General features: G+C 39.7%; 1 protein-coding gene across 11 annotated transcripts in view; it reads left to right on the top strand.

Annotated features, from left to right (window-relative positions):
- Positions 1-19,426, top strand: part of LOC121069171 (activating transcription factor 7 interacting protein) — a 106,828-nt gene that overhangs the window by 43,734 nt on the left and 43,668 nt on the right. For all 11 annotated transcript variants that reach the window (XM_040555080.1, XM_040555049.1, XM_040555101.1 and 8 more), the window contains exon 2: positions 9,687-10,735. In XM_040555080.1, coding sequence (XP_040411014.1) covers positions 9,694-10,735 — 1,042 coding nt within the window. In that variant the 5' untranslated portion in view covers positions 9,687-9,693. The remainder of the gene's footprint in view (positions 1-9,686; positions 10,736-19,426) is intronic.

The following is a 19,426-nucleotide window of genomic DNA, read 5'->3' as shown; positions in this document are numbered from 1 at the left end:
GCGCTTCTAAAACAACCTTTTCTATCCAAAACCCAAAGACCAGCTACGTCACCCTGAGCCAGTGAGAGGAGTGTGCCTTCCCCTCCCGTACCTCTGTCCCCTCGCCAGTCCGAGCGTCGCCGCTACCCCCAGGGCAGGAGGAGCCCGCGCCGTGCGCCCACACGCGCACAACGCCACAAACGCAGCGGCGCCGTCACGCCCGTTCTGGGTGCGGCGCCGGCTCTATTTTTAGCCGGTTGCCGGGCAGACTTGCACAGACGAATCCCGGCGGCGGCTCCGCCTCGCGGTTGCGGCTCTTCCGCAGCCAATCCGCAGCCAGTACGCAAATTGCCCGCCGCCATCTGCCGGTCGGCCGCCGGGGGGCTCCCTGCTGCGCGCTGCGGTCCCGAGGGACGGCCTGGGAGGGCCCCGTGGGGTGGCTGCGGCCTCCCGAGCCCTACCCTGGAGACCGGGCTTCAGTGAGCGGAATTTGTGAGACAGCCGCATCCTGCGTCTGCCAGGGGCTTGCTGCTCGCAGTCAGAGACGATGACTTTGGGAGTTCAGCAGTGATTCTCGTGTGTTTCTATGCACAACAAGCACTTAGTAACATAAAATCAGCATCACCTGTTTGTTTCTAGTTTTCTTTCAGTTTCTTCTCGCGTTTTCTAAATGACCTTAGGGGCCCGTGATTAAGTGACATCATACTTCAGAGGTGTGAGCTGTCTGATGCCAAGCTGCAAGTGTTTGAGAGTTGGTTGCATAATGATAGTTGCATATGTAATGAACTAATTTAGAAAAGGCACTACGTAATGAGTAAACTTATTAGAATCGTGTCATTTCATCTAGCAAGGCTTCTAAAGAGGTCTGCCTTAAAAGGATGCAATTCTGCATACATTAATATCTTCTTTCAGCCTTAGTCTATCAAATTATCACTTGAAATTTCACCTACAGAAGAACAAAGTTCTGTATTTTGTAATGCATAGAAAAAAACTAACCGTGAATGGAACATCTTGCATTACTTTTCTAAATGATTTTTTCCAGAGTTTTTCTTTCTTTCTTTTTTTTTTTTCTTAATTATTATCTGCAAGTATATGAATAACTAACCAGGTTATTCAGCCTTTAGTTTTGGAATATCAGAAGTTGGATAAGTTTCAAGTTGTGAATGTCTTATCACAGTTAGTGCCCACTTATGTGGAATTACTAGCTCTGCTTTGTATTTAGGATAATGTAACAGTCTAGTGCCAGACATAGCTTTAGTATAACATTTAAACTATATGAGAAAATATTCCACACGTATATTAAAAGGCATAAATTATATAAAATTTGAGTTAATCCATTTTTACAGAGAGAAACGTACCTAGTGCTTTTAGCTTATGCTAAAAATGAGTTCTAGTAATGTTGAATTTTGCTGTTACAGGAATTTGAAACAGCAATATTTGTTTAGCGTTTAGGATCTCACAGCTGAATTGAAAGCTGATGTTTTCAGTTGTTGATAAAAGTTGAAATGCCTAACACTTTGTGGTTAGAAGACAGGCAGTATCTACCACTGTTGCTCTGGCTGAGTTCCACTCCAAAACAATTTTACTCTTACAAGGATTGAAATGCCTGTTAAAAGTTGTTTACAGAAGTCAACAAAGCTCTCTTTTCTTCTTGGAGAACAAGGTTCAGAGCTTAAACTTCACGTGTTTTAAAGGCTGGTGATTCTAAGGCAGCCATGTTTGAATGAGGTTAGCTGGAATATGTAATTAAACATTGTCTAGGAAGGATTCGCTTTTGTTTTTCTCTTTTCCATTATCAATATATGTATGTATATATATTTTTATATATACTTAACGTGTAATAGCTACGGAGGCATGAACTATTGAACCATGGAAGGACAATTCTGGAAAACCACCAGCAAGTGGAAAGATCTCAGTTGTATAAATGGATCTAACAGGGAGTAGCTGCCATTCCTCCTGAGAGAAGAATCTAAAATTGCTATAATAGGATGAGAAATGGATTCATGAGCCGAAGTCAGAGGTGGTGTCATTCTCTTAGAGGTACAGATGACATGGGACAATTGCTTATTTAATTGTGGCACCAAAGTAATGAGAATACAATTCAACTTTGTATGTTAGGCCATTGATGAAAGTGTACGAGACCAAGACCACTCAACTTGTCTGAAACTATACTGTGGACATACTCCAGTTTACCAAGCACATAACCACTTCTTGGTGTGTTTCTCAGTAGGCATAGATCCATGTGGGTTTGGTGTTATACAGAACTGCTTCCTCAAAAGGCAGAGCACAAGGGTGGGGACAAGCAGATCTCCAATCATGGTGACGTCCCACTGCAGTCATGGGGAATAACTGGATTTTGATGCTTCTGTAGAAGGGTACAGCTGCTACCCAGTAACAGAGGAAAGAATAAAAACAGACGTGCTTGGACCTGGCTTGTTTTTCTGCATTTTTTGACTCAACATTTAACGTAACACAAACTCGCTAGTCTTAAACCAGCATGACAGAGTTAAAGAGGGAATGTGCAGCCAGGCTATACGCTTCCTGTTCGCTGCACTTGTGAGCTAACGGTGTTCTGAAGCCCTGGGTCTGAGCCCTGTAAGTTTTTGCTTCAGGTCGTTCCTAGCACTGCACTCAGCTCTCCTGCGCCATTCCCTGCCCACATTCTGCCTCAGGGCCTCGTGGCTTTCTGTTGCTGGGTAGAATTTCAGGAGCCTCTGCCTGATTGGCCGCCGTGCGGATCGCATCCAGCCAATCAGAGAGGGGCCTGTGGCCTGTCGCTGTGAGGGGGTGGCCGGACGGGAGCGCGGCTGGGGTGGGCGCCCCCTAGGGTGCGGCCGGGAAACTGCAGGGCTCTGCGGCGGGAAATGCCGCCCGGTTCCCAACCAGCCACCCGCCCTGCTACCTCCCTCAGCCCCGGACAACGCGGCGAAAAAATAGGCCGGAGGTTCAGTCAGAGCAACCTCGTTTTGCTGTAGGTACAGGAGGTGGAGCTGGACGGGTTGGCGACGTGATTTTTCTCTCAGAAAACGGCGCGTTCTGTTGCCCCGCTCAGCCAGCACACACAAAATGTTAGCCTGGAAGGGAACAAAACCTATGATCGCCTATGGTGTGCTAGAAGAAATACTGTTTTCGCTTAGTGTATCTCCTCAGCTGTGTTTTTTGCATTTACTTCAAAATATTAAGACATAGTGTTGTTCGTGCACTGGTGGTGTGTATCTTGCGTTTGGTCCGATAAGCAGACTTGAGTTAGGGGCATGAAAGCGCATTCCTGGTGCGGTATTTCAGCACGTGTTCTGGAAAACCAGATCACAAACTTACTTGTTCTTTGAAAATAGTTTTTAAATTTCTGATGACTTGTATCAACATTGCTATAGATGGTTTCAACTGAAAACTGCTTATTGTGAACCGCCGCTGAAGAGGTAGGTTCTGTTCATTACGTGCATTCTCTGGGACTCTCCATCTAGAACATCATGCTCCTGACCATTAACTGTCTCCGTTCCCTTGATTCAGCTGTGCTACATTTTAAGTAGACTTGAATATTTGAGCACTGGTTTTCCTGATCAAAGGCTTTTACTTCCTCCGTGTAGTTCTTGTGCTTTTGCAAGTGTTTTATGGTGGTGCTTTTGGCTAGCGCTACATACATTCCAGGAAGCCTGTGCAAACGCTGTTCTAGACTGATTATATTATGCAAAACCCATTGTGCACTGTTGCAGAGATTCCAGTTTTTTTTTCCCTAGTGTGTTTCCATGACCTTCTCTTTGTCTACTGCCTGTTACCAGGCAGGATTCAGGCAGCCGCTTGCTGATTGGCTCACTTTTTGAGCAGCTCGTGGGCTGTGCTCATAAGAGCTCACGGTTATAGGCTAATCCATAGCAGCTAAGCTAATACCTTCCTTTGTTGCTTCAGAGCTGCAATCTCTTTGCATGGTAATAATAAATATATATATGTATAAGGGGAAGAGGAGGGAAAAATTTCTAGTTGGCTGCAAGAGAAGTCCTTCATGTATTCTTAGCTACACTGGTACATTTTGGTTTTGCCATCCATCACATGTTTGGTAATGAGAAATATTTGCAGATTTGTAATTGGAGGGAGGTGCATGATGGTGTGTTTGTCATGCTGAAGTACGTATGACTTTAAAGCTTAAAATGAAGAATTTTGATAAATGATACCTAAACAAATACATACAATATTCATGTGTTGGTGTTTCAAAATTGATTATTGTTTTGTTGAACTTTATTAAAAAAAACCACCTTATTTACAGAATTTAACCCTTACATACTTAGCTCTACACGCAGGAGTCATTTCGTACTGCTCTGCACAAGTGCCTTTCCTTGAAATAATAGGTGCCACTTCACTGGCTTGGTGCCTGAGCCGCTCATGACCATGTCACAACAAAGAAATGTGATGATGAAAAACTGAAACTACTTAAGCGTACTATGAGGGAAGTGTATAGCAAATGTAGCTAAACTCTGTGTTAATTGTTGAGTATAAAAGGAGACTATCTAAATCCATTCCTTTTTAAAACACTAAGAGTTTATAAAGTGTTAAGACTGAATTCATATAACCTGCTCTCCTCCCTGAAAGGCAGCCTCTACCCCCTTTGGCGGACTGGAAGGCAGATATTTATAAGATGATTGCTCATAGGCTTGCACCCATACAACCAAACCTGTCTGAACTGGTTACTGATTAATTTGTTTCTTATTTTACTCAGCTCTCACATGAGATCTGTTACTTGGCTGCAGTGTGCTCCCTTGTGGGTATGGCTGGAAACGCTTTAAGTGTGGTCTGCTGTGATATGTGATACTTAACCAGCATTTAGTTTTCATCTTTAAATCTCATCTATGTTTATAGTTTTGTAGCTTTTACTTGGTGGTGTTTGGTTGTGAAAGATTGTGGGATTGAGCTGAAAATGTGCATCAATTAACTCAAATAGCCATCTAACAATGGAATTTTGTAAGGCTCCTTTGTATCAGTTTCACTGTAGAACTGTATTAGGGTTTTGTCTTTTAGCTATATTTTCGATAATATTGTTAGATATAAACTAAACACATTTTTGAAATACGTTAGTAACTCAAGCTTATTCCTTCAGTATTTTTCTGTTCTAAGAAAAAAAGTAAAGATGCGCATTAATATAAAAAAGGTATTCTGATGTTTGATTTTTAAGATTGTTATTCTCGGTAAACTGAAAAAGGAAGTGTCTTTCATTTTAGTTTTATTTACCATATTTCATGCTATGTTAAAAATATGAATGAAAGGCCATTTAGATATTTAAGGAAACGAGAGCATACAAATACTACTTTGCTTTAAATTGAATTTTATGATTATACAAGTGATGCATTTACAAACTTGATTTTAAATTGTGTGTGAAATTTTGTAATTGATCGTTAAAATATCATTTGGTTACAGTAAGAGTAAGATCAGATATTACAAAATTCACAAACTCTTTAAAGACTTTAAAATTCAGTGTAATGCTTATAAAAGAAAGCATTGTAGTCAGGGAAATCAAGCTACATGTACTCACTTAATTTTGATACAAAGGCCTTATATCCTTGTACTAGATGAACAGAAGGCTTTAGCTGCTGCCTATCATGAGTCTTAAGAATTGTTCGAGGTTAGCCAAGCCTGACCTTTTTTTTCCTTTCAAAATCGACTCTGCAAGACATACTTCTGAAACAGCATGCATGTTGTAGGGGATTACACTCATGGAACCGTGAGTATGACAATCAGTGCTCTATGTGACAGCCTGATACAGGCTTTTATAGTGAGATAAAAAAGCTTTCTGCTGAAGTTCTTGGGAATAAGGAATGTGTATGCTTTCAGAGACTGCATGCGTGCTTCTAAAATATTTAGAGGTTTTTCTGTGCTTCTCATAATTTCTAGACTGTGTTAAATTACTGTGTCACATGTGTCCTCTTCTAGAGGAATATAAAGATACTGTATTTACTATGTAGACTGGTTTGGAAGGATTATTAGCAACTCGTCTTGAGTTTGTACTTCATCTGACTGGAAATGGTTATGGGATGAGAATGTTTTCTTACAACAGATAAACTGATTTTCCAAATCAGTGTTTCTGTAGGTGTGTTGCATTTTGCTTCCACTAGTGGCAGCGCAGTAGTAGACAATCGTGTTCAGACTCTCTTAATGGTATTATGGTGAGTCTGTAAATAGAGCTGATAAAATCTTCTGTGAAGATCTTTTTCATCTGTTCGCAAGGTGTGAATGCATCTGTTATTTAAGCTCCATCAGTTACTCAAATATGAAGATTCTACATTGTCAAGCAGAAAAGAATCGAAACAAAGTATAAGGGAATTCAGTGTTAATCAGAAATGGAAAACGACAACAAAAAAATTTTTATCACATCTCTTTCCGTTTTACCTGTATTTTTGATAAATTATGGTACCTAAGGATGGTAGAAGCCTTATGTTTATGTAATACAGTATGTCATGGTTGTAAGGTCTTGAGTTTATCTTGAGAGTTGAATTTATATTGTACCACAGAATATATATTCCTTTTGTATCTTCAAATATTCCAGTTAGGAAACGCAGAAATGCTAGATTTCCTTCATAAACAAGCTGTTCACAGTAAACTAGGAAGGATCCAGTAGAGGACTACCAAAATGATAGGAGCCTAAAGCACCTACAAAGAGACACTGAAGGAGCTCAATGACTTTAATCTGCTGAAGAGAAGGCTATAAAGGGCAGTCTTACAGCTATTTAGTACTTGTAGACAGGCTTGATTATAAAAAGGGTGGAGCCAACTGTAGTGGTGTGGGATGGTACAGTGGCCATGAGTTGGAGTGTAGGAGTTTCAGGCTGGAAAAAATTCCCCAAGAGGCATTAGTGCAGCAGTGGAACAGGTTAGTTAAAGGTTGTGGAATCTCTGTTGTGTGAATTTTATGACTTTTTATTTATGCACAAAACCATGGCAGTAGTCCTGCTCTGAGTGGGACGTTGAGTTAGATGATCTCCACAGGTCTCTTTGGGCCACCATTTCTATGATTCTTTGATTCCTTTAAGTAACCAACTGTGTGGCTATATAGGACAATCGTATCCTGCAGTTTTCTTTTCTCAGTCATTCTGGGAAGTTGCTCAGAATTCTAGGGGAGACTGTGTATCGGTGTCCGCCTCCCCAGATACACCTCTCTGTCAGGTCTGCTTTGAAATAAAGGAACTTACTTTCTTAAATCCTTTAGGACACGGTCAGTAAACTCATTGCTACCATCATCTTTAGGAAGAACAGGTTGAGTTGGTATCAATGACAATGACGGCTGTGGCTTTTAAAAACACATTTGACATCAGCTCTCACGTAGATGTAGTAGATGTGCCGTCATTGCTACAGAGCATGGCTCAGACGTCAAGGAACTCCTGTGCCAAAGGTTTACTCTGTGGGCAAAATATTTGAAATGTTGAAGAACTTTTGATAGTAGATTTAAGGTGTTGCTTCTAGGTCAGCTGCCATGTTGAGCCAGTACTGTGCCACCAGGCCACTCCCCTAAGTTACTGCCCAAAGTTAGGAATGGCTTTAAAGTAGCTTAATCAAGTAGTGCTTAAGCGTTATATGTATGATATATTAGCCTGAACTGGAATAGTTGTTGATACCTATCTCAGCTGACGAAGCTTAACCTGCCTCAAACCAATAAGCCTTTGATTCTCATAGCTCAGATGGTGCACTGTCACTGAAGATAAGTATATTTAAAATGAATAAGGTATCAGAGCAATAGCCTAATTATTTATGTAACTCTTGCTTTCCTGTTAATGAATGCAGTGATTTGATGATACAAACTGTGTTTCAATTTATGACTGATATTTTTGGTGTGAGTCTCTGAAACTTCCTTGTCCTGTAAAGGTGTTGTAATGATGGCGAATACTGCAGATACTTCTGGTGATAAAACATGATTGATTCTTGGAGCAATTGGATGTTTGGGGCCTAAGGGAGAGACGGACATATTTGAAAGCTCTAGGCATGTTTATTTAGTTGGATATTTGAATTATTATTAAAAATAATATTTTTTTTTTTACCCCACCTGAAAAGACAGTACAGCATTCAATGAGTTTCTGAGGTCTGTAAATGAAAGTGAATTGGAGGAAGATGCAAAATGAACTACACTGAATACTTTAAATGCATCCCTTTGTAATGATTCTTCTGTATCACTGGTGTAAACTTTTGCTTATCTGATGCCTGTAAGAGGAAAAAAAATCATATGGGGATCAACTTCCTGATTTCTCTTTATTCTACCAGACAGATTATTATTAGCCTGTTCTTGGAGGACAGTGAACTCTTTCTTGGCAAATCATACAGTGTTTGCAAAGAGGCTGTATAAAACAGCAATCTGCATGAACTGTTTGTTTCTGAAAAAAATCCAGAACAGTAGATTTCAAGGGGGAGGGGCCAAGAGTTGCCAAGAAGATTTAAAAAATCAGTATTTTCAGCAAATCCCATAAATTGACTTCTGGCTGCTTTGTGTAACAAGTTTTAATGAGTGTTACACTGGTGACCTTTTGCATTTTTTGAGAAATTTAAGCCATATGCTAGGTAAGACTAATTTATGATGGTATACTAACTTCAGTAGATGTCAACTGATTGTCATCAACTGATTCATGATATTAGTTACTGAGTTTCATTTGAGATACAGAAAGTTTCTGATTCTGAACAATATTATCATATCTAATCCTTTAAAACTGGGTCCTAAAATAAGACAGGGTAGAAAAAAATAGTTTAAAAATACCCGTCTGTTTTTTGTATAGTAGAAACAAATGAAAGAAGACTTTCTTGTATTTCAGAGGTACTATTTTAACTTCCTAGTTAATGCTGGATTTGTGGGTTTGTTAAAAGTAGACTTTCAAATCTTTTTCCGATTTTATTTTTTTATATAGAATGTTCTTTTTTCTTAGTATCTGTGTGACTGAGTGAAATGAGTACAGGGTCTTAAAAATGACTCATTCAGAAATGTCAGTCTGGACATTGGGAAAAATTGCTTTACCATGAGGGTGGTCAGACACTGGAACAGGTTTCCTAGAGAGGTGGTTGATGCCCCATGCCTGTCAGTGTTCAAGAGGCATTTGGACAATGCCCTCGATAACATGCTTTAACTTTGGGTTAGCTCTCAAGTGGTCAGGCAGTTGGACTCGATGATCTTTGAAGGTCCCTTCCAACTGAACTATTCTAACTTCTTTCAGTGTATTGAAATCTTCTTAATTACTTGATACAAAGATTTTTGTTGTTTACTCCATTTTTTAAATTAAATTCCATCTGAAACTCCTGACATTACATTGTTTTAGTAAAATAAAATAGCTATCAACTGATAGAGCAAGATCGTCTTCTTTTAGGAAAAGAGCGTGCTGGCTCTTACATTAGCACAATGCCTTTTCTTGCTAGAAACTTCATTATGTGGCTCTGCTGTAATAATACTGTGAGTTGATTGGTTTAAAATATATAGTCATGGTATTACTGCATAATGTTACTAAAGTAATAGTGTAGTCTCAGTGATCTTTACATACACATATTTGTGCAACACGTGTGGAAGCTTTCATTCACTTCTTATGAAGGCAAACAAAATTCAAGTGTTTTGGTTTCTATAGATACAGTTAAACCAATCTGCTCTACAAAGTGCTAAATGCCACTTGCAGCTACAGTATTTCTTTGAAATACCTGTAATGTGATGTTAATAAATTACCATCACCATTCTTACTGATCTTTTGTTTTTTAAGGGTCAAGATGGATGGCACAGATGAACCTCAAAAAAAAGTCTTCAAAGCACGAAAAACAATGAGAGTAAGTGATCGACAACAACTTGAGGCTGTCTATAAGGCTAAAGAGGACTTGCTGAAGACAGCTGAAGTTAAACTGTTAAATGGAAAGCATGAGAATGGAGATTCTGATTTAAATTCCTCTCTAAGCAATACAGACTGTTTGGAGGACAAGAAGGAAGTTAATGGCCTAGTGGATTTTTGTCTTAACTCTGAAGAAGGAAGAATAACTTCCAATGAAATTAGGGAAGTCAAAAGTCCTGAAAGTAGGGCAGAGAGTGTAGTGAGTGACCTAGAACCTAAACCTCGAACGCTGTCTCCAGCGAATGGTACTCCTGAGCAGAAAACTGATACTGCAGTAGCTCGTGAGGCTGAAAATGGAGTGCTTGGTAGCAATAAATTCCGTGAAGAAAATAATATAAAAGATCGTTTGGACCAAAGAGAGAGTAACACTTCATCAGAAGGTGAAAATAAACCAAGCTGTGATAATAGTGACTCTTCTGAAGAGACAGGAGAGATAAATGACATAACTGTTAATTCTCATTCATCTGTTGAAGAGGAAAAGAGGGATGAAGAAGTAAGTATTGAAGATGCTGTTGGAGAAGAAGCCATCTCTAGCAGTATGGAAGCTGACCAAGAACCAAAGGATGATACAGACAGCACTGCAAGTCTTTCAGAAACCACAGCTGAGAAGGCAATAGGTCAGTCAAGTGGAGGTATCCTGGAGAATACTGACTCTATGGAAACAGATGAAATTATTCCAATTTTGGAAAAATTAGCCCCTGCTGAAGATGAGCTGAGCTGTTTTTCTAAAAGTTCTCTGCTTCCAGTGGATGACACAGCCCCAGATTTAGATGAGAAAATGGACAACTGTTTGGGTTCACCATCAAAGCAGGAAAGCAATGAAAGTCTGCCAAAGGAGGCTTTCTTAGTACTGTCCGATGAAGAGGATCCTTGTGATGAGAAGGAGTGTGCTGAAGTGATACTATCAAACAAGTCAAGTCTTCCAGGTAAGAGTTTTCTAAGTTGGTAGCTTTGATTCGAGTCTTGGGTTTTGTTCATTTATTGAAGTAGTGCGCTTGTGACATGTTTCTAAATCAATAACTAAGAATTCCAGTCTTTCAGTTATATATATGGGGGATTATGTGGACATTTCCTCCAAAGAACTCCTTTGAAGTAATTAATTTTAGGATCAGTATCTTTGTAAATGATGGTAGAAATCCATATTTAATGAAGTAATCCACTTTTTAATTCTTACCAGTGTTCTTTAACATTGCTGGTGTGAGCATTTGTCCTTGAATTAGCACTGTGAGCAGCAAATATGAAACAATATCAAAGGCATTTAAATTATATTTTATTATAGATAAACTCTAAAAAGCAGCAAATAGAGAAGGCAAGCCAACAAGTGTTGGTAACACATCACACTGACATAAGTTAAGATGAGCATTAATTTTTCATGTTAACGGTGTTTTTCTTACCTCTTGTCATTCTTAATAAGAAGAAAAAAGAGGTGCTAAGATTACCTGTGTCCGACAGCACACAACTGTTCAATAAATCAAACTGTATTCTAGATGATAGCCATCATTCCCTCTTGTTTTTTGCATAACTAATTTTATTTAAGGATTCAATTCTAGCAATGTGTATTCCTGTATGACTTTAAGTCAGGCATATTCTGAATGAGGAAAATTTCCAAAGTTTGTATCCAAATTCACATGTTCAGAGGTCTAACAAAAGGCCTCTTGTGAGTCTTACAAATTTTATGTAGTCTTATGACTTGACAGATGGAATTTGAGGCCTTGGAAGACTGAAAATAATACCAAAAATTGTCATTCTAGAGATCTTCTATCCCCTCACAGTCGTGTCTCCCCTCTCTTTTTACAAACTGGGTCAATTGGGGAAGGGAGGGGGATAGAAAAGGTGGGTTGCTGACAGACACGGAACAGAAGGATTTGTAGGAAAAGAAAGTAATGTGTTAATTTTTTGTTCTTGAGTAGAAGAGATAACAGCTTTCATTGACATGCATGTAAATAGAAAGAATGAAAGCATACTGGTAATCCAGGTGTGCCACAACTCCCATTTGTTTCAAATTTCTTTCACCAAATGACAATATTAGAAAGGCTTCATGAAAAAACACAGTTCATGTGCATGATTTGATGCATGATGTTTTTTATCTGATTTTGGTGATAATGGCAACTGCCTGGCATTTGAAAGCATTAGGTATATGAAACTGGTCCTATAGTCTTTCTGTGTAGTTAGCAGAAGCGACAGGTGTAGATTCTTGATGTTAAACCTATGTTCTCTATACTCTGGTGCTGTCATACAGTTTAGAAGGATCTGATGTATCTTTTGGCAATGGGGCACTCTATCATGCTATCTCACTTGTGAAAAATAAAACATGAATAATTTACAGATACATTGATGCTGCCCTTTATTTGTGGTTAAAGAAGGCTGTTGTTTCAATGCTGCTGTTTTGTTGTTAGGTAGCTCTCTATGAAATGAAAACCATACTAAGCCAAATGTGTTTATTCCTACTTGACTTAGTAGGAGTTCCATAGATGAAACAAGATCCAGGTGTCTTTCTGTCTCTGGGAGATTAGCACCCATAATTTCTTAAGTCTTTCACCGGTGATGAAACTGTGTTTCACTAACTTGTAAAAACATTCTCAGTCTTGAGTGTCTACATAACTAGAGACAGGGAGACAAGAATATGTCTCTTCAGCCATGTTTCACTCTTCCTTCTTTTCTGGTGTTTACCCTTAAATTTATAACAGTTAAACACAGAAAAGGTAGATTCCATAGCTCCTTCAGAGGATTTTATTGAGGTAATAAAAACCATGTTCCATTGAGATTGCAAAACTGTACGCTGTTGTGGGGTGGGGGGATGGCAGCAGGAAAAGAACAGTGTGCACTTGGGTAGAAATTACAGTGTATTATGAGTCCCTTCTGTAAAATGTGTGTTCCAAATAAATCGTTGATACTTGTTCTTACCACATTTTAAGGCTTCTTTTATTGGATGTGAATGAAATTAAGATATCAGGGTGGCTCTTCTCATCTTAGCCAGTCAGGAGGAAACTTGCTGTGACCACAGTGTAGTTTTAGCTCTGAAGCAAAAGACTGTAAGTGAGTGCTGAATGTTGAACTACAGTTTGCAGAAGCCTTTAAATGATCGTATCCAGCAATATTTTTTATCAGTTTTAGTGGCACAATAAATTCTCGACTAGTAGTTTGTTTATTGGCTATAACAGTTTGTGACTTCTACAGTTGTGTGGATGTAACCGTGACTGTTCGTGAAGAGAAAATTGGCCACTGAAGTGTGTTCTGTCCTTAACTATTGGACACGCGTTAATTTCTGCATTCTATTCTAAGCTGCTTAAAGCTTGCCCATTAAGTTGCAGAGGAAGGAGTTTAAATTTTTCCAGATAGTACATTCTGCATGAAATATTTAAACAAATCTTCTGGGGATCCATTTTGTACTAAATTTAACATGATTTTAATACAAAAATTCTGCAGTCCTTTCACAGATGTAAATATTTCAATAACAAATATCAGAGAGGTTGAAGGGACAGGAAACGCTATTGTATGAGAAACCAAGTAGAATAAATAAAATATTATCTTGGAACAAAAGGACTAACATTTGGAAAGAGTCTTGTTAGAATCAAATCTACGGAGATGGTGTGGACGTTATTTAAGGACGCTGTCTTGGACACAGGTGCAAACTGTCAATTAAAATGTACAACTTTGAAAAAAGAGAAGAAAACGAGCATGGCTAAATAACAATATAAAGAATAGTACTAGAAGGCTTTCCTTAAATTGAAAGATTAATATAATTTGATTTTCAAGTAAAATTAGTATATGTATAATAGCTATGCTGTGACACTTAAGATTTCTGTAATGGGAAGTCATACCTTAGAAAACCTTGGAGCTCCTTGAGTAAGTAAGTACATGACAAAGAAGATCTGATTGAAATATTTGAATTATTTCAGATATCCAAACACAAATAGTTTCTTACCAAAAACTTAACAGAAACTGAACCATTTGGGGATAAGATGGAAAGTCCTCATGGAGGCAATAGTCTTTTGAAGAATTAAAGGTAAACCCACAAGCATGTGTTCCAGAGACTGTACTGTGCAACAGAGCTCATGATTTATTGAAAATGAAGGGTGACTACTGAGGTGACAGTTTGATGATATTATGAGTAACTGAGATATAAAAATGGCAGATGAAACTCACTGTGGTTAACTACAAAGTGATACATAAGTACAAAAATGTTCGTAACTTGATAAAAAGACAGAATTAACTATTCAAGAACAATTTTCCAGGATTATAGTAGATTTGTGAAAACATCAATTAAGTGGAAGTTGAAGAAAGCAAAGAATGCTGGAAATAAATACAGAAATTGAGGAAAACAATGTCACTGTGGGACATCAAGTTTTGATATGTTTTGAGCTGAGCAATGTCCCTATGTTTTTGCTTATTCCTGTGCAATTCCTTTTACGCTGGAGCTCTGTCAGAAGGTCCATGTTCAACCATGCTGGCTTTCCTCCACCCTGGTTCTACACTGTACGTATTGAAGCGGACTGTTCCTGTGTTTCAAGGTGGCTCTCGAAGAACAACTCGCACTCCTGGGCCCCTTTTCTCTCCAGGGCAGTCTCCCTCTGGATGCTGCCATGTACAGCCTGAACAAGGTGAAAACTGCCCTCTGGAAGGCATGGGCTGCAATGCTCTTCCTTCTGCTGAGTTCTTGCATGATTTTAAGTTCAGTAGTCTTGTGGTTCCTGCAACTGAGTCTACTGTTGGTCTTCATGTACTGGACCATTTCTTCCTTGTTTGTGAATAACAAACCCAGCAGAGTATCTTCCCTAGTTGTCTCAGCAATCACCTATGTCAAGAAATTGTCTTCAGCACACTCCAGAAACCACCTGGATTGCGGGGTCCCAGTTTATTTCCTCTTTATCTCTTCAATGCAGTAGACTCATATCTTCCTACAGCTTCTTTGCTTTCTGATTAATGGCAGGTCAGAGAGGCAACTTCTAGGCAAGAATGAACTATATAATAGAGAAGTATTTATCAGCCTGAAAGAAGAGATGAAGGAGGGCTGTGACAAAGACCTGTAAAATCATTAGTATGGAGAGTATTTGCTGCCTTTTCCTCCAGAATAACGCAAATGGAAGAAAGGATAAAAACTGAGAGGCGGGATCAAAGCCTTCATTGAAGAGAGAATTCTCCATGTGGAGAACTATGGAGCTTCTTGCTAACAGCAAGCACTGTGACTGCTAAAAGTTCACCTACTTTCTCTGTGAAAGAGGATTTTTTTGAGGGCTATCAAACAAAAGAAGCCTAAATCTTTGGAGGTCTTCCAGCAGCAGCGTCTCAGAAGGCTGAAGGAGCTTTCTGGGCCAGTGCAACAATGCTCTTTAACCCTCCATGCATTCTTTCCTACTTGGTCATCTGCTGTTGTCAGGAAAGCGTTGGATGTAGGATTCTAGACTAGGTGAACTGTTAGTTTTACCTAGTGGAGTTGCTGACGCGTTCTTTCTCTTGCCTTATCTCTAGCTTCTCATGTTTGACCAGGTGAGGATGACTGCTAAGGAAAACCTGAAGTCTTTCTCAGAATTGCTATCCTACATTCTAGACACCTTGACTTGAGGCTTCTTTGCAGCAGTGCTGTTTCACGCCCTTCAGGGCTATTTTGAAAGAGAGCTCGCTTATTACTGGTCTTTGGTAACAGTCTGAAGTCAAGCAGGACACCCAAGTACAACCTGTTAAGAATAAATGGTGCGGTTAACATTTCGAAGAATACAGCTCATCTTCTAGAAAGTAGCGTTTAAGAGAACTTCAGAGCATGTGAGTGGCAAATAAACAAGTAAACATGAACTTTTGTTCCTGTAGTATAACACAGCTAGTTCTCAAAATTCTTGAATGAACAAACAGGAAAGTGAGTTATACTTGGATGGCACTAATGAAACCACTTTTTTTGCAATATTTCCAGTTCTGGTGTTTACATCTAAAAGGAATTAATAGAGGGCTTTCAGAGATCTGGTGCAGTGATGTTTCAGCACTTAGGAAACGTACTTCATATTGGAAAGCTTAAGAAGACATGATTTGTTCATCCAATAAAAGATTTAGGAGGTCTATAGTACCTGCAACTGTGAGCTGAATATACGGTACAAGAGTTTTATTTAATGTGGCAGACAAAGACACAACTGCTGCATCTTTAATCCATGGGATTTTGCACACCAGAAATGGGGCATCCCTCTGTCTGATGGACTTTGGAGGACTGGTTCAGGAATGTTGGATTCATCAGTTGGGATCTTGAAGTCCTTCACAGATTTTTTCCAACTAAAAATATGGCAATTAAAAAATAAAGAAGAGAATATTGTGCTTCGTGTTGGAATCACTTGATAGATTTTTTGTGTACTTTGTGATAGGCAGGGGGAGGAGAAGTGACCAAATAAGAGAATAGTTTTCATTGGGAAGGACCTCAGTAGGTCTCTAGTTAATTCTCCTGCTCAAAGTAGGGTCAGCTGTGAGATTAGATCAGGCTGTTCAGGACTTGGTCCAGGTAGGTCTTAAAAACTACTACTCGTGAACACTGGATGACCCCTCTGGACAACCTGTTCTAGTGTCTTGTCTTCTCGTTGGAAAAGTTTTGCCTTCTATCACTTGGGATATCTTTGTGCTTGCACGTATTCTCTCATCCTTTGCCATGCACCTTTACAGTGAGTCTGGCTCCATCGTCTCAGTAGCCATCTTTATAGGTATTGGAAAGCTGGGGTGTCCCCATTAAGCTTTGTCTTCTCCATGCTGAACAAGTGCAACCTCAGCCTCTTTTCTAGGCCCCAGCCACCTTAACAGTCTCTTGTCCCAGGCAGAGAGCGATGGCATAGCAAGTGCCAAATACAGGACAGTAGCCACTTCCCATGATGTCCTGGCCATTTTTCTTGTAAATACAGCTCGGGATGCTGTTGGCCTCCTTTGCTGCCAGGTCACGCTGCCAGCTCACATGTGGCTTGCTGCCTGTGCAAGTCCTCAGTGCAGAGCTGTTCTCCAGCCACATGGCCGTCACCCCTCGTGTCATTGCAAAGGTTGTCCCTTCCCAGGTGCTGAGCATTGTATTTGTACTTGCTGGATATCACAAAGCATTTGGTGGTCCATTTCTCCAGCCTGTCTAGATCATGGTGATTTCTTTGAAAATACATTAATCTGATATTTTCCAGAACAACAATTATCCTTGTACTCATTGTTCATAGTAATTAAGACAGCGCTATCTGAGAGGACTCTCAAAACATGTAAAACATTTTAAAATGCCTGAAAACATTGGGACTGTGTAAAAGGAACTGGAAGAGCCTATTGACAGTGTCTTCGCTTGTACTTTAACCTGAGGGATGTGTCACGGTGGATTTTGTGGATACTGAAACTTCCACTAACTTGGAAAGCTACTCAGGTGCATAATCCCTCCTTTAGTGTTGTATATGCAGCCCTACTTCTGTTTAGAAAAAGCACTGCACATTTTCTAAGCATTGGGCAGTATTTATGACAGACCCTGTAAATTAAAGTGAAAATGCTTTATAAGGAGCTTGATATTCTTGTTAGCGCAAGATTGAAATCTGACAAATGTATTATTCTGGAAGACTTCTGTGTATGTGTGGAGAGTGATGCTATGCTTGGTTTTGGGTGTAAGGAAAATACAGAATAGAAAACATCAAGATCAATATAAATATTTTAGATCTCTGTAATCAAGCATCAATTAATGTTCACTTAACACCACATTTTCAAAAACAAATACCCGTAAGGTACACTGAATGCATTTAAGATAACATCAGTGTCCTTGCAGTAGCAATATGAGCTAGACATCCGTAGCAGATCAAGAGCTGCTAGACGCAGAAATCCCAGTTTCTACAGTGGAAATGAGAGTCTGACAAAAAAAAAAAACTTCAGACGTGGTGCCTCCTGCAGAAAAGCTGTTGTGTTGACACAGCATTGTACGTGATACCAAATAGGTAAAGTCAGCAGACTTATGCCTAATAATCTCCCTTGTTAACAATCCTTTTAAATCAGGGTTCTCTGCTACTGCCTCTCGAGTCTCATGTTTCCACAAATTCACAGGTGTTAGACTAGGTAACCTACAAACTTCATGTGGCTATCAGTTCTTTCCTTTGCATTGTAGGAAGAAAACATTCATATTTAATTTCCCAGTTTCAAGGCTGCATGAGAGAGACTCTTCAAAGAATGATAGAATGGCCCAGGTTGGAAGGGATCTCAAAAGATCAGCAAACTTCTGTGGGAGAAGGGAGCCCAGGTGCCCCTACGTAACACTGTCCAGTCGCATCCTGAAAACCTCCAGGGATGGGGATTCCACCACATCCCTGGTGAGGTTGTTCCAGTGATGGATTGTTTTTACTGTAAAAAAATAAAATAAAATTTTCTTACACCAAGGCAAAACCTCTCCCTGTGCAACTTGCCCCATTACCCTTTGTCTTCTCCATGTGGCTCTGTGTGAAGAGAGAGACACTGTCTTCTCTAAGTACTTGAATGTCATGGTGAGGTCCCCTTGAGTTTTCTCCAGAGTGAAAAGACGTAGCGTGTTGAGTCTTTCCTCACAAGGCAGCTTTTCCAGCCTTTTGGACCCTCTCTGGTCTAACTGCATCTTTTTGAATTATGGGGCTGGAACAGGATACAGCACTCCATATGCAGCCTGACAAACGCTGAGTAGAACAGGATGATCACGTTCCCATCCGTGTTAGTAATGCCCGTGCAGAGCCAGCCCAGAATCCAGCTTGCCTTTGCTGCTGCAGCAGTGCACTGCTGGCTCATGTTCAGCTAGCTTACCAGGCCCCTTTCAGCAAGGCTGCTCCCCAAGATTTCCATACAGGTCCTAGCCCCTACCTATACTCTTTGGTTATGGTTCTTGTGTGCCACTGATTTTATATTGTTGGCCAACTACAAGTAAAATTACTTGCTAGATAGGTATGTTGCTAGCTTTCAGATTGATTGTCAGTTTGAAGAAGATAGAGGTGGTGTGACAGCGAGCCCTTGGAAGAGACTGGAAGAGACTTTTTTATTTCAACCAGCAAAATGGAACATCATTCCATGGGACATCATTCCGTAGAGCATCTTCTCCGGAATGAGCAATCGTTTGAGTAACTTGTATTGAGTAGTCTGTTGCCTTTGTTTTTTTTTTTAAAGATCTGATCTCTGGCAGTTGTCAGAAATGAATATTGTGTTAAGCTCTGCAGTGTACTGAAGGTACATAGATCAGTCATCTTCACAGCACTGTGTGAATGTGAAGTACATCCCACAGTTGAAAGAATGCTGGTGGTGCTCTGTTGCATCCCCCCTGAGTTGGTGAGCGTCCACGGTGACTTATCCACTACTAAACCTGCTACATCCCCAGCAATACAGTTCTGGCCTCTCTGGGGTTCATAAATAAAAGTTAAAAATCTGAAAGGTGGCATAGATGAGTGTTAAATTAAATAAATATGTACTTCAGACACACAATTTAGACATGTTGGTTATAAAGAAAAAAAAAAAGTAATGTCCAGGTAACTTTTCAGATCCTGTTCAAAAACTGTATGTGTTCTGGTAATTCATAAGTAACTTTATATAGAGAAAGTATCCATTGAAAGCGAGAGACTGGCCATTTGTGGAAGTGTGGAAGTAACGGGTATTCATCATGTCCTAGAGAGCACACGAATTGCTGT

Source organism: Cygnus olor, chromosome 1 (assembly GCF_009769625.2).
Source record: "Cygnus olor isolate bCygOlo1 chromosome 1, bCygOlo1.pri.v2, whole genome shotgun sequence".
NCBI classification, from domain to species: Eukaryota; Metazoa; Chordata; class Aves; order Anseriformes; family Anatidae; genus Cygnus; species Cygnus olor.
This window is presented reverse-complemented; position numbering and strand designations above follow the sequence as displayed.